Source organism: Leishmania martiniquensis, chromosome 36 (assembly GCF_017916325.1).
Source record: "Leishmania martiniquensis isolate LSCM1 chromosome 36, whole genome shotgun sequence".
Taxonomy (NCBI): Eukaryota; Euglenozoa; class Kinetoplastea; order Trypanosomatida; family Trypanosomatidae; genus Leishmania; species Leishmania martiniquensis.
In genome coordinates, this window is record NC_090171.1 from 1,583,810 (window position 1) to 1,599,165 (window position 15,356).

The following is a 15,356-nucleotide window of genomic DNA, read 5'->3' on the forward strand; positions in this document are numbered from 1 at the left end:
CGCCCACTGCTCCGTACCACTCCCCAACCCCAACCCACCCCGCCCAAGATTCACCCCAACGCTAATACAACGTTCCTCCCTCTTATGGCCCCTCCTCTGCTCTCGCCCTCCAACTGTACTCCTGCCGTCGTTACTCCTCTCCCCATACAGAAGACGCCATCCATTAGCCTGAACGAATACATTCCCCTTGAAGCACGAAAGGCACAGCCATCGGACACAGGGAGGCTGCATTTGGTGCCTCGCTGTGATGAAGTCAGGCCGGCGAGAATGTCGAGGGCCCCGGACGCGGTGGTGACGGATGCAGTCCGTCGTCTCGTGGGCGGTGTGTGTGTGTGTATGGTGGGTGGGGCGGGCGATTGTGCGAGGTGCAGCCGCAAACAAAGGAACACGGGAGGACTCCAACAAACGTCATTCATTTCTCTGCGTGATGGAACTGCGGCGAGACGGAGCGCGCGCCTGTGCTGCTGTGCTGTGAGCTGAGGGTGTATGTGCTTGGTGGCGGTGGTGATGGGAGACCGTCGTGCTGCTTCTGCTATCCTACCCACCTCACCCCCCTCCCCGCTCGCCTGTCGTTACGGCCCGCTGCGTTGCGCTTGGCGCGGTTTGTGCTTCGGCTCTCACGAACAATCCCGCCCGGAGTTTACCATACTCGATCTCTTGTGCGGACCTACGGGTGCCCAGATGTGTGGGCGTGTGCGATACGCGGCGCGTACGGGAGCGCACTGCAGCTGCGCCAAAGGGGCCTTTGTCAAATTCCTTGCAGAGGCTGGTGCGGGGCGGCGGGAAAGGGGGAAGGGAGGTATCTCTGTCCCCCCTCGCCTGCTCCCTCATCCGTGTCGGTGCCATGCCAGGACCGTACGGCCCCAAGAGACGTTTGTTGCTGTGCGTGCGCGAGCAAGCGAGCCAGAGACGACGACGACAACCTAACCTCCTTCACAAACACACAGTTGGTGAGAGCCTTTACTTCGATGATGATTCGCGAGTTAATCCATTCTCTGAGTCTCAAGGTGTATGTGTGTGTGAGTGTGGGGGGGCGTAGGCAGCTGCACTGCCGAGCTTCGGTGTGACGCTTGGTGCATGCGTATATATGCATACGCGGGCTGTTGTGTGTGTGTGTGTGTGGTGGGTGGGGCGGGCGATTGTGCGAGGTGCAGCCGCAAACAAAGGAACACGGGAGGACTCCAACAAACGTCATTCATTTCTCTGCGTGATGGAACTGCGGCGAGACGGAGCGCGCGGCGCAGCGTCTCCACTGCTTGACAGCGCTGCTTGCAGCGTGTGTGGAAAGGACGGACGTGGTGGCACGTCTTGTGTGCGGGCGTGTGTGGCCTGAAGGCGGTGGATCGCACATCCAGTACGCCGAGCACCGCCTCTTGGCATTCCTTGCTCTCGTTACGGCCACGCCTCCTCACCGCGGTCGAGGCGTGGCACATGGTCATGATGGGTGAGAACAAAGCACAGCCATCGGACACAGGGAGGCTGCATTTGGTGCCTCGCTGTGATGAAGTCAGGCCGGCGAGAATGTCGAGGGCCCCGGACGCGGTGGTGACGGATGCAGTCCGTCGTCTCGTGGGCGGTGTGTGTGTGTGTATGGTGGGTGGGGCGGGCGATTGTGCGAGGTGCAGCCGCAAACAAAGGAACACGGGAGGACTCCAACAAACGTCATTCATTTCTCTGCGTGATGGAACTGCGGCGAGACGGAGCGCGCGCCTGTGCTGCTGTGCTGTGAGCTGAGGGTGTATGTGCTTGGTGGCGGTGGTGATGGGAGACCGTCGTGCTGCTTCTGCTATCCTACCCACCTCACCCCCCTCCCCGCTCGCCTGTCGTTACGGCCCGCTGCGTTGCGCTTGGCGCGGTTTGTGCTTCGGCTCTCACGAACAATCCCGCCCGGAGTTTACCATACTCGATCTCTTGTGCGGACCTACGGGTGCCCAGATGTGTGGGCGTGTGCGATACGCGGCGCGTACGGGAGCGCACTGCAGCTGCGCCAAAGGGGCCTTTGTCAAATTCCTTGCAGAGGCTGGTGCGGGGCGGCGGGAAAGGGGGAAGGGAGGTATCTCTGTCCCCCCTCGCCTGCTCCCTCATCCGTGTCGGTGCCATGCCAGGACCGTACGGCCCCAAGAGACGTTTGTTGCTGTGCGTGCGCGAGCAAGCGAGCCAGAGACGACGACGACAACCTAACCTCCTTCACAAACACACAGTTGGTGAGAGCCTTTACTTCGATGATGATTCGCGAGTTAATCCATTCTCTGAGTCTCAAGGTGTATGTGTGTGTGAGTGTGGGGGGGCGTAGGCAGCTGCACTGCCGAGCTTCGGTGTGACGCTTGGTGCATGCGTATATATGCATACGCGGGCTGTTGTGTGTGTGTGTGTGTGTGGTGGGTGGGGCGGGCGATTGTGCGAGGTGCAGCCGCAAACAAAGGAACACGGGAGGACTCCAACAAACGTCATTCATTTCTCTGCGTGATGGAACTGCGGCGAGACGGAGCGCGCGGCGCAGCGTCTCCACTGCTTGACAGCGCTGCTTGCAGCGTGTGTGGAAAGGACGGACGTGGTGGCACGTCTTGTGTGCGGGCGTGTGTGGCCTGAAGGCGGTGGATCGCACATCCAGTACGCCGAGCACCGCCTCTTGGCATTCCTTGCTCTCGTTACGGCCACGCCTCCTCACCGCGGTCGAGGCGTGGCACATGGTCATGATGGGTGAGAACAAAGCACAGCCATCGGACACAGGGAGGCTGCATTTGGTGCCTCGCTGTGATGAAGTCAGGCCGGCGAGAATGTCGAGGGCCCCGGACGCGGTGGTGACGGATGCAGTCCGTCGTCTCGTGGGCGGTGTGTGTGTGTGTATGGTGGGTGGGGCGGGCGATTGTGCGAGGTGCAGCCGCAAACAAAGGAACACGGGAGGACTCCAACAAACGTCATTCATTTCTCTGCGTGATGGAACTGCGGCGAGACGGAGACGCTCTCCTAGGTGGCTTCCAGTTGTCTAACGGTATAACGCGGTGGCAGTGTTTAAATTCGTCTGCATAGATCGTAAGCATGTCGTGTTGGATGCGGTTGTCTAATATTTTTTTCTCCTTGAGTTTCTGTGGACGGAATGTGTCAGTCACATCGCGCTGTAGGCTAAGGTGTTGCCGAATGGCTGGGGTTTTGTTTTTGTTTAGAGGCATGCGCTCAATTCGGTAGGGCGAAAGGTTCTGGGCTCTCGGCTGCTGCAGTGTCTTTGATGGCACTGCGGCGACTGTGAGAAACTCATGTTTTTTCCTTCGGCGTCAGACTGTGATTGTTGGGTGCATCCTTCATCATGTGACCTTCTGTATGTTGATGCAGATGAACTATTGATGTCGTGAAGACGGGCACCATCAAAACAACCGTTGGGACGCACTGTTGATTTTGTTTCTTAATTCACGCAGGGATTATCAATCTCTGCGTGCTGGGCCTGAATCCATTCCTTTCTGTGTCGGTGCTCCGTATGGCGCTTCGGGAAATGCCCACGCGGACGCACGCCACCAAGGGACGGCGCTTCGACGCTTACGAGAGCAGCAGCGAGCGCCGAGCATTATAGTTGCCGAAGTCTTTTCTTCACATGTCACCACACCTTCTCGCCTCTTTCTCTTTTCTTTACTACAGTTTTTTGTCGCTGACGGCACCAAGTTGAAAGAAAAAAGGATGTGCGCCACGGGAATCATGGATTCAGGCGCCAACTTCATCTATCAGCACTCGAAGCGCGAGGGCCAATGTGGGCTGGAGGTCGATATCTTTTCGGGCCACTACTCGCGCATCACCCCAGCTTACGGATGCAGTCTCGTGAAGGCCGTGCTTAGAGCTCTGGAGGATGCCGACGCCCACGCGCCAGCGGAGCTGAACGCTGCCGTGACTATTCAAGCAACGTTTCGTATGTACCGTCATCGAAAGGCGTTCCTCACAGTGCGACATCATGCCTGCCTTATCCAGCGTGTGTACCGTGGCTACATAACACGCAAGCACCTTGAAGTGGAGCGGGCAACGGTGCGGCAGATGGCTTACTTGCAAGCGGTCTTTGACATGTTTGCTACACGAATTCAGGCATGTTACCGCGGTTACCAGAGTCGGAAGACAAGGTCCAACTACTATGCACAGCAGGCGTACCTGAAGGCTGTAACGGCACTCTCGTCAGAGGTACTTGCACAGGCACACAACACGCAAGTCGAGCAGGACGCCGTGCGCAATGCGGAGGCAAGGCAACTGCAGGAGCTTTTGTATGCCCGCCGTACTGCTCGCATGCACTACATGGTTTCGACCTGTAGTCTTCCGAGTGTCTACCAAGGCCGTGTGGGGCCTCCTTCGGTGAAGCAGTCCTCACAGCCCGTCTCCGAAACTGGTAGGGAGCTACTAAGCGGCAGCGGAGAGAGTGGCTTTGTGAGTGCGGCGCCGCAGACGGTGAAGGTGACTGCGAAAGCGTCGGACGGCGGAGCCGCGGATGGCAAAGTGCTGATGGCGCCGGATGTTGCCGGCGTGTCGGGGAGCAAACTGGAAGACGACATCCGCTACAACGCTCGTGTGGCACGCCGGGAGCGCAGCGCAGTCAAGGCCAAGACGAGTCACGCTCTAGCTCTCCCCACCGCTATTGCAGCGTCTTCATCCCAGTCGCCTGAAAGGAAGAGTGCGGGGGGATCAGAGGCGGAGGGAGCCACGCCGAGTACCGCCCCTGTGGCTTCAGGCACACGACTTCCACCCGTGACGCCCTCGAAGCCAACGCAGAGCAGCCGCCAGGCCAACGCCGCCGCGCCCGAGGCAGCGGTGACAGTGCCTTGGGAGTTGGCGTCCACTCGTCCGCCGCACAGGCCGCTCACAACTCATGCACCTTTTCTGGCAAGTTCATCTTTCAGTCATACTGCTCCGCCAGTATCTTGTGCAAGCAAAGCTGGCCGAAAGCCTCGTGCAGCGCCACAGGGCGCTCAGGATGGCTGCTGGCATGTCTCCGGGACGTGTGCCGCGGCAGCTTCAGGCCCAGCCCGCTCCGCAGCTGGCGTAGATTCGTCAATACCCGGTGCTGCCGTCTCGTCATTCCACCGCCGCTTCGCCGTAAAACGGCATGACTGCCTCGAGCATGGGCTAAGCAGCAGCAATGGTGTCGTGAGTGATGGCGGCGGCTCGCACGCCGTGGGTGACGTCCTTTCATTAGCGAAGGAGGATGCGGCCATTCAGCGTAGCGTTGATCAGAAGGTGATCCAGGCACTACATGGCGATGCCATCTTCAAGGTGCCCGCAAGGCGAGGTCGTCGATAGGATGGCGGCGCGCCGAGTCATGCGTGCGCGCATCGAAAAGAATGGGCGATGGCAGTGGCCCTTCCTGGGGGAGGGGGGCCGCACGCTGCTATGTCACGTGAGCCTGTCTGCGCCACGGGACCGCTCCCCCTTCTGTCCCTTTGCTTGCAGCGGCACCTGCGCACGACTTTCAGTGCCAGGGCCCGATTGTCGAAGGTGGTGACGTGCAGCAGTTGTCGCCTCTTTCTCTGATGTACCCCACCGCGTCATTTGCCCTCTCTCCCCCTTGTCGCACTCACTCATGTACCTCAAGAAGACGACAATGGCGGGAGACCTTTGCGTTTGTTTAACTTCGCTCGTCCCTCTCCGTGGTGCCTGATGACGGCTCTCGGGGTGCTCACCCGCCGTCTCTGCTGCGTGCCTCTATAGAAAATGTACTCATGTGCCAGAGAAAGCGCACATGCCGGTTCAAACAAGAGAAAGTGCCGCCACCGACAAACGCACGGATGAGGGCTGCTGAACTGCTATGCCCCGTGCCACTAAAGGAAGAGGGAGAGGGGGGAAGAGATGGCTTGTACTTTTGCGTTGGAGGGCCAAGCGTCTTCCTTACCTTGACTCGTGAGCCCCCTCCCCTCCCCTCCCTCTCGCCTCATGGAAAATGAGCTGAAAGGCGTGCGCAGCAAAGGCCGCATTGCTGTGCAGCAGCACATTTTGTGTCGTGTGATGCTGGCCATGCTTCATGAACCACTTCGACCTGAAAGAAGGGGTGATGGCGAAGAGGGCACGTACAGCGAAGAAGTTAGACGACCCGCTTCGCCTCTGCGTTTGACGACGCACACACCCTTTCAGTTTCCCTCTCTGTCTTCCTTTTCTCTATTGCACCAACAGTCTCATGTCGGCGCAGGCACTTTCGATCTCAACTACTACAAGGGCTCCAACTGCGACTACGTTGGATCACGCTCCTCGACTTGCTCATTTCATGTGGCGGCGACGTCTTTCGATGACTTTGTCTTGGGCTGTCAGCGCAGGCAATCTTGTTGGCTGATTTGCGCAAGGAATACAGTGGCGCACCGGTGCAAGCAGAGACGTTGACTGCGCCAATCAGGCCTCTTTCCCGCGTATCCGTTCGGTTTCTCCTTTTTTCCGAGACCTTCACAGGCATACGCACGGGCGCGCACATCTCTGGTGCTTCTTCCTCTTCACAAGACAGCGGTGCGCCGGCCTGAGCAGCTGACGCCTGATCTCTTCCCCTCTCGCGTGCCTGGCTTTGTTACAAACGAGGGAGAAGAATGCACTGCATTTCCAGTCGCTCCTACGAACCGGCAAGCCTTCTAACAGACTGCACGCTGGCGGTGCAGCAACTTGTGGGTAGTCGCTCGCTGCTGCCACCCTCCCCGACAGCCGACCAGCTGCTGCTACTTCTACGTGAGTCTGGTCACCCATGCACTACCTCGACGCCGCCGGACAGCAACATAGGGGTCCTCAGCGAGCCGCCGGCTTCCTTCTCTGCCGCGAGCTTCATTCGCCAGTGTCCCACAAGCAGGCGTGTGATGAGCAGCTTTGCGGCCGCTGGGGCTCATTCGATGTTGGGTGAGATGCTGCAGTTTTTCGCCGAATCACTGACGCGCCTCTTCACTTGTGGCGTGGCCGATCCATCCGTGCGCGCGTTTCCTTCGGAGTGGGACCGTCGCCTGCACGGGCCGGCGGCTGCCTCCCTGCGGCAGCACTACCTTTATGAGTTACAGGGCTTCAGCACGCTCTTCACGTACATCTGGGGCCAGGTAGCCACGTCGCTGCCTCTTTTGCACGAGCCACACGGAAAAGAGCAGGTCTTTGTGGAGGCTGCCCAGAGTGCCGTGGCCTCCGCTTCGCCGGCGATCACCTCATCTGGCAGCTGCAGTGCAAAGAGCCCAGTGGCGCAGCAACCGCCATCCGGTCTTCTTCCGCTGTTTGCGGCAGCCGCCACATCGCCTCCGTCCCCGCCCTTGGACCAGAAAATAAGCGGAGGCATTAGTGGCGATCGCAAAAGCGGCAACGCTGTGAAGCACAAACGTTTGTGCGTTCCCCTGGCCTCTCCCGCCCTATTTTTCCCAGCTGCTGAGGCCACACCACATTCGTATGGCGGAACGGCCCGCGAAGACGGTCCCCTCTCAGCGGTGTCGAGTCGATCGGCAGCACATCCGGCGACTCTAGCAGTGCTTCGGCACGCTCTGACAATGCAAGCGAAGGCGCGCGGACCGTTTCTGCCCTCGATTCCGCGTGAAGGGCTCATACCGTCATCGCGTGCCCGAGAGGGTGACGGGTCCCCCGCGGAGAACGTCAGCTCAGCCAACCGCCACGCGCCGCGTCCACTGGCATCGGCACCCTCCACTTTGAAGGGTGCGCCCTCACACCTTACATCATCGCGACCTTTGTCAATAGAGCAGGCTATGCAGCTGGACCGTCAAAGCAAGCGGCGAAGAGAGCTAGGGGCTCATTGTGTGCGCAACTTCACCGCCGAGGATGACATGCGCGAATACCTCAGCAGCTATCGAGAGAACTTGCGGTGCGTGTTGGAGGACGACGACATGGACGCAGCCGAGAGCAGCCTTTAGTAGAGGCATCGTGGCGTGGTGGTGGTGGTAGGAAGAGGGTGTAGAAGAGAACGCTTTGAGCACTTCCCCCACCCCTCGCGCACATTTCCTCTTTACCTGGCTGCACCTCTGTCAAAATTTCTTCTGCCTTCGCTTTTTTTTTGCTTCTCCATGATGTAAATCAAAAAGGCCAAATGGACGCGGAAGTGGCGGGGGTGGGGTTACGGGGGCTGTGGCGGCGTGTGCGCGTGTGTTGCGGTCTCTTTGCCCTCCGCTCGACTCTTTCTCGCATCTCATTTATGATGATGAATGATTATTTCTCCCCCCTCTCCTTCCTTCCCTCGGTTGTTGTGCGTGTACGCTTCACACAGTTGTTCTGGCATTGCTGGCCACCTGAATTCAGGCCATCATCAGGGATGCAGTGTGTCCCCGTCCCCCCTTCCCTCTCTGAAAGGGGGAAGTCACAGGCCTGAAAACCACCCTGCCCACCCTCTTCGGGTACGGCTTGCGATACTACCTTGTGTCGGCGGACAAGTCTGGGTTGTCGGTGTCGAGGAGACGTGCGAACATGATTCTATATTCCGGCCAGTACACTGCACATGGTGTCAAACATCGAGGGCACACACACACACACACTTACTGGCTCTTTTTTTTCCATTGTTGCGGCGTTGCCATCATGCAGAGCGTGATGCCGGACGTTAGCGTGCGCTGTGTCCAGTGGCATCACGATTGCTGACCGGACGCCAAAGGGCGGAGGTTAGCGTGGCTCCTTGGCAGAGCCGCACTTCTCCAGATATCGATAAAGTGGGATGGTGCTCAAACGCATGCAGACCCACTCGTCCTTGACTGCCGTGTTTGAAAACGAAAAAAAAAACTGTATCCTGCGATCGATGCACGGGCGCACGCGTTGCAAAGGGCTCCGGTGCAATGACGCGTGCGTGTATCTGGTGAGCCCCCCAAAAAACGGGGTAACCCACACAGGGAGGACGACCGCAAGCCCAACAAGTCGGCCACACGCTGAGCGCTTCTCCGGCTCGCGGTGGGTCATTCTTGATGGCAGTGGCGCATGTATGTCAGTGACATTAGCGTACCCTATGCTCTCCTTTTAATGGCTTTGAAGTGGTTTGGCAGTTCCGTGCGCGTTCATCTGCTAGGGCGCGAGCCCTTCGCCACTGCGCTTGCATGCTGCTGCGCCTTACACAAGACCGGGTAACGTGGGCTTTCTGTGGAAGTCTATTCCCTCTTCGCTCTCTCTTTCTCTCTGCCTGCCTGCCTGCCTCGCGTGAGCGACGGCTGAGGGCGCCAGCGTCTGAATCGGCACGGGCGACTAGGCTTCGCTTTTCTTCTCTCTGCAACTCTTGCCAACAAGGCGCTCCACGGTGTGTGTGGCGTATACTTAGCAAGGTGTCTTTGCAGTGACTCTGTTCGCCTGCGCTACACTCACAAGAGGTGAAAGAAGACCTCGGAAGAGCATGGCCGCAGATATCAGGCGAGCTCACTAGCTCTTCGTTCTGTGCACTCCACCTCCATCCCCCGCCTGTTTCAATACACTCTCAGCACCTCTAGCGTCCGTGCGTGATTGCGCAAGCCGTGCTTACGTGTACTCACGGAGCCTTCCTTGCAGTTCAGGGCCTGAAGTTTTACCCCGCTCCCTTCTGTTAGCGCTCTCTTCACCATTTCATGGGACTCTTTCTCTGCCTCTGTGTCTGCCCATTGGCCATAGGAAATCTGCATGCGCGTGTTTTCTTTTCGTCGATGCTGTTCCGACACCGACGTGCTCAGTTCACACACATCTTATTGTTTGAATTTTAGATCTTGTCCTTTCTAATAGTGCTGACGGCTCGTCTTATTGCTTCCTCTCGTGCGTGTGTGTGTGTGTGTGTCTGTGTCTGTGTCTGTGTCAGTCACTCAATCTCTCGAGCTCCCTTCCCCCCTTTCAAATCCCTTGTGGCCGTGCTCTAACGTGCGTGTCGGCCGCCAGCGTAGGCTCAGACAAGCTCGACAGCGTCCTGAGAAGTGGCATCTATGTCATGGCAAGGCGTCGTTGGGGGTTGCAAAGGGTGCGCCAGTGGCGCAGTCGCTTCCTTCTTCTCCGTACTTTCTTCGCAGCCCTTGTAGCTGTCAGCTTTGCTGTGCTGCTTTGGGTTTCGGTCTACGAGAATACAGATGTGACAGAGAAACTGGGCGGACGCCATCATTTTTGGCCGATTAAGCATGCCGCGGTCAACGGGAACGCAGAGATGGACACAAACGACAAGGGGCAAGTTGGCGGGCCCTTTTCCGCTCCTTCGGAGATGGGCGCTGGCGCAGGCAAAGCTCCAATCGTGGCCGAAGCAGTCTGGTTCAGCCCCCACACGGACAGCAATCTCGACCGAAACGCATCGTGGATGCAATCGGTTTTCATGTCTGGCGGGAGGGCACGTTTAGCGCTTCCGTTTGCTGTCGGCCGTGATGTCGATGCCGTTGCACCGCAGAAGCCGCGTCTGTTTGCATTTCTCGCGTCATGGCGAGCCTATGAACGCACGCTGATGGAGCGTGGTGCACCGGGCGACGATGTTGCTGCAGCCGCCGACGTTCATGAGGAGGTGCAGGTCACTGCGCGGAGAAGTGTGGTGCCCGTGAAGCACGTTGAGGTACGTCTGCTTCGGCAGCGCGCGTCACGGAGCACCTGGGCGTCTTTGAGGGACACCACGCTGCCCATTGTCGGCATCCTTCCTCGCGAGTCGACGTCGCTGGCCTCTGCGAACGAAATGCTTGTGGAAAGCGCCTTCAGCAGTGAAGGCTTGGTGCCTTTAGTGGCAGCGGTTCAGCCAGACAGTTATCGCAAGGGGTCTACGGTTGTCGCAATCGACACGCGTGTGCGGACTTTGGCGGCCAAAAAGCGCGGCGATGCTGCAAGCCATGTCGATGGTGCGCGCACGCCCCTGCTGCCCTTTCCTTTAGTAGAGTTGGGCAGCGCTCCTCGACGTCGTCCACCGTCTTCTGTCACGCTCACTCCGGTAAGCCCCAATGCCTCCTCCACGACAACAGTGTTGAAGTGGAGCGGTGGTCGCATGACGGCCCCAGTCAGCGGCGAGGCTCTGGAGATCGCCCTCGACCTTGCCCGCCCTGGGCGGCTAAGCGTGGATCGCCTCCTTCGTGGAGAGGAGGGCGAGAGAGCGCATCTCGGTACCCGCGATGACACCTACACCGCTGCCCTTGTGGCCACCGTGTGCAGTGCGCGCCTTGTTCGTCTTTACGGCTTTAGTCCATCCCTCTCGGCGTTGCACATTAGCGGCAGCCCTGGAGATCTCAGTGCGACGGAGAACGTCAGCGGTCTCCATATGATTCCGCTGAACATGTCAGAGGAAGTGGAGCTGATGGTCGGTGAAGAGACGAGGCTGTCATCTGGAGGCACGCGGCTGAGGGGCATTGTACCCCTTCTCTATCTGGAGCTCTCTCAGGGCAGGACTGCAGACGGACACCAAGACGCGGCAACAGACGACCGCCAGACGGTGGGGCTGCTCTGGCTGCACCCTGGCTCTTTTTTTTTCTCCACTTGGGCCTCGACCGCCACAGCCGGCGACAACGAGGAATCACGCTCGTGCTTGCAGCTGCGTGGCACCGCCGGGGCTACCGAACTGTATGTGCTTCCCGGGCCGACGCCTGCTGAGGTGCTGCGCCAGTACTATACTCTCACTGGGTTCCCCTTACTCCCCCCGCGATTTCTATTGGGGTATCATCATGGCTTGCAGGGCGCCGCTGCTACCACCCAGCAGGCCACAGAGGACCTTAGTGAAGCCTTTCGAGTCGCCGGTGTTCCGCTGGACAGTGTGTGGATCAGTGACCCTACGGTGGCGGCGGGCGGCACCCCGTTCACGTGGAACCACACCCGCTTTCCGGACCCGCTGACTTTGCAGTCTAACTTGTGGTACCGGGGCCGGCGCTATGTGGTGGTGCGCAGCGTTCCTACCGTTCCAATAGCGGCCCTCTCTCCGTTGCTTCTTGAGGGCCGCCGCGGCAGCTTCTTCGTGTCGCTTAGTGCCGTAGATACGGCAGGGTGGCGGACGCTCAGTGTGGATGGGCTACCGAGCCACGTTGTCGACGTTTTCAACCCCGCCGCGCGCAAGTGGTACGGCGGCATGCTGAGGTACCGGCGCTACGTCGGCTCCTCAAACCACACCTTCATCAACCTTCAGCATAGCGTGCCGGCCGTACTGGCAAGCAGGGCGCCGCTCCACCGGGGGGAGGCGCTGTTGTGCCTACCGCCTGAATTGCGGACAGAGGGCGAACCACTGCCAATGGACGTGGGCCACTATGGTGGCGTTCAGCATCGTCAGGTGCATCAACTACTCACCTCACTCCTTGCACGTGCGACTCAGGATGGCATGCTGCGTCGGACTCGCTATCACCGGCGCGCTTTGACGTTTATTGAGAGCTACTTCGTCGGCACGCAGCGATACGCGGTGGTGCGGGTGGAGACACGACCGCGGTGTGTTGACGCTGCGTCCTTCGACCCGGCTGCGATTCTGACAGAGGCATGGAGCGCTCTTCGCACAGCTGTGCGCCAGTGTACCCTGTTGGGAGTACTCGGCATTCCGTTCAGCGGCGCTAACCTTGCGGATGGTCTCGTGTCACGCTTGATGCTGCTTCAGCTGGCGAAGCCACCGAGCACCACAGCGACTCGCATCGCCCGTGTGGCAAGTGTCGCCGGTGAACGTGAAGACGACACCGTGAAAGAGGTCAGCAAGCGAACGGCGCCGCCTGCTCCGCCGCGCAGAGCTATGGAAGAAATGGAGCAACTCCTGGTACGGTGGTATCAAGCAGGCGTCTTCTTTGGTGCGATGTACACCGACGAGCCAGCGGCGGCAGCGGCTGTGACAAGTGCTGATGGTGTGGTTTCGTCGCGGCCGTCAGAGACAGGACCGTGGTGGATGCGGCTGGATGTCGCCGAGTCCACACGCCAAGCCATCCACTGCAATCTCTATGTCCGTTATGCGCTGCTGCCCTATCTCTACACTGCTGCCTATCATGCGAGCGAGGAAGGGAAGAGCTTCCTGGCGCCGCTGGCTTTCACCTCGCCAGAGGCGCCGCTGCCGACTGAGGATGCAATCGCAGAAGCCTGCTTTGCCGCAGGCGTCGCGCTGATTGTGTGTCCTGTAACTCAGCCCGTATTTCCCACGCGAGGTGCGCCGAGGAGCAACAGCACCCGCTGCATGGAGGGTAAGGGCCTCTTCGACCTGTGGACCGGTGTGTGGCATGGTACCGTATCTTCTACCGCTGGGCGTGCATCGTGGTGGGAAACAGCGGCACACAACCCCGCGAAGAATCCTATGCAGGCCTCTAAGGAGCTCTTGTGGCTCGCAGCCGACGACACCGCTTCCCTCCAGGATCTTCCGACGGCGACATCTCTCGCGCCTGTGCTGATGCGCAGTGGCCACATCGTGGCGACTCAAAACGTTCTCGCCTCCCCAACAAGCAGCGCGCACGTGAAGGACGGCGAAACCGTTGATGACGCTCATGTGGTGCACAGCACGCACATGGGGGCAAACTGGACCATCACCGTGGCGCTGCCGCCTTTGCCACCCGCACGCGATGCCGCCACCGCGTCGCCGGTGCTTCTCGCCGAAGGTGACGTCTTCTGGGATGAAGGCAGCCACGCCAGTCAGTCCGACCTCCCAGCCATGAAGCCCGGCGCCGTGGTGCCGCAGGATATGCCCTACGTCCCGGAGAAGGTGCACCACTGTAGGTTGCGCCTGAAGTGCCTCTACGAGGAATCCGAGGCATCAGCAGCCACGGCGCGACTGACCGTGGAAGTGGCGCAGACGTCCGAGTCATGCGCGGAGGCGCTGGCAGAACTGGAGTCGCACTGGAATGAGGAGCCGCAAGGTTTCTCTGATCGCCTGACGAATGCAAAGGCGCGCAGAGCTGCGCGTCTGCATCAACTGAAGTTGGAGCGGCACGCACAGGAAGAACAAGGTCTGCATCGTGGCAGAGGCAGGAAGGATGGCTCTTGTGAAGCTTCGCCGCTTACTCGCGAAGACCTGCGAGGACTCCGGCTGCCGAACGCGCACGACGAAGCCACGCGCAATGCTCTCTGGGCATCGCACCTTCTTCGCCGTATCCGCTTTCTCTTTCAGCGTGAAGAAGACGCGGCACGCCTCGCAAGGGAGCCGACCACAACTGTCCATGTAGAGCGTCGCAGTAGTACCAGTGGCCCTACACGCCCGCAGTCGGGTAACGACACTGCGGTGAAGGTCAGTGTTCATGCGCCCCACGACGTGCCTGACGCACACGTCGTTCTTGTGCATCTGATATCCGATGAAGCGAGCAACGAGGCAGCGGTGTCGGTCTTTGGAGCCCGCAAGGTTGTACTCGCGGACGGCTCTGTGGGCGTTCACGTGCCACCTCGTCATATGTGGTGCTTTTCGTTTTCCCTCATGAAAGCGGCCGGCTGATTGCCTGTGTCGACGAAGCAGGCGGCCGCGGAGGAAAGGGGGCAGACGGACGAGGGTAGAGAGGGAGCGAGCCGCTTTCGCCAATGTTTTTTGGGCGTCGCTCTCCTCCCTGTGGTGTGCTTTCTCACTTGGGCTCCTGCTCACTGCCTCCACCGTGGATGGCACAACTTACTCATGCCCCAGCGAAAAAGCGTTCGCCATTCGCTTCTTTCTTCCACTGCTTCACTGCATTGTGGATCTCCTGCTCATCCGTGCTCACACGCTCCCCCTTCGTGCGGGCGACAGAGCCAAGAGGCCTACTCACGTATATGGTACGGCCTTCTCTACGCACTCTGTAAGAGGAGGGCATAGTTGTGGGATCGGGATGCTGCACTCCTATTCTTTTCGTCGCTGCTCTGCCCTCTTGTCCCCGCCCGTGCCCTTCGGTAAAGGATGCCCTTACCCATCCCGGTCAGTTGGGGAAGGGGTTGTCGGCTGGCCGTCGAAGAAGGCGCCAGTAGCGGCTCCACACGAAGGCCCCCCTTTTTGTTCGTGTAGGGGTAGCGCGGGGCCTTTGCCCTTCCCCCCCACCCGCTCCTCCTCCGACCCCACACTCACCATTCCCGTGGCCGCCGGGATTGGGCATTTGCGGGCGTCGTTGCATAGCGTCTCTCTGTTACATACGCATTTGTCGCTCTGCGCCGTCCATTGACTCGCTCCTCGGTGAGCCTCTCATCTCTCGCGTTGTCGCCCCTCTCCACCCCTCCCGCCGGGGGCGTCATCCACTGCCTTTGTGCGACGGATTCTTTCACGAGTGTCTCGCATCGTGCAAGGGAACTTCAGGCTCCATCCTCATCGCTTCTTCCGTCGCTTTTCTTTTCTTTCTTTTTTCTCCTTTGCCCTCTCTCTTGCCAATGTGGCCCACTCGGTGGTGCCGGAATACCGGCACGGCAGGCCTCCACGAGCGCTTCTCACTCTTCCTTCTCCGAGGCAGCGTGAGGTTAAAGTGGAGGCGGTACCGGCAACGGTATACGAGACTTGAAAAAAGGAAAGGAGCCGCAGCAGCGAAGAAACACACACGCACACAACAACAATGGCTGCAAACACCTTCTGGCCGCCG

The 15,356-nt window shown here is 59.5% G+C and overlaps 3 protein-coding genes across 3 annotated transcripts; all 3 read left to right on the forward strand.

The window, feature by feature from the left end:
* Positions 1 to 3,669: 3,669 nt before the first annotated feature.
* On the forward strand, positions 3,670 to 5,268 carry LSCM1_00439 (uncharacterized protein; the record flags this gene model as incomplete). Its single annotated transcript, XM_067318090.1, has 1 exon — positions 3,670 to 5,268. The coding sequence occupies one exon, from the start codon at positions 3,670 to 3,672 to the stop codon at positions 5,266 to 5,268; it is 1,599 nt and encodes a 532-aa protein (XP_067174195.1).
* A 1,268-nt stretch (positions 5,269 to 6,536) lies between these two features.
* On the forward strand, positions 6,537 to 7,841 carry LSCM1_00440 (uncharacterized protein; the record flags this gene model as incomplete). The annotated part of the gene is made up of 1 exon (XM_067318091.1): positions 6,537 to 7,841. The coding sequence occupies one exon, from the start codon at positions 6,537 to 6,539 to the stop codon at positions 7,839 to 7,841; it is 1,305 nt and encodes a 434-aa protein (XP_067174196.1).
* Positions 7,842 to 9,850: 2,009 nt separating this feature from the next.
* Positions 9,851 to 14,257, forward strand: LSCM1_00441 (uncharacterized protein; the record flags this gene model as incomplete). The annotated part of the gene is made up of 1 exon (XM_067318092.1): positions 9,851 to 14,257. The coding sequence occupies one exon, from the start codon at positions 9,851 to 9,853 to the stop codon at positions 14,255 to 14,257; it is 4,407 nt and encodes a 1,468-aa protein (XP_067174197.1).
* Positions 14,258 to 15,356: the final 1,099 nt, after the last annotated feature.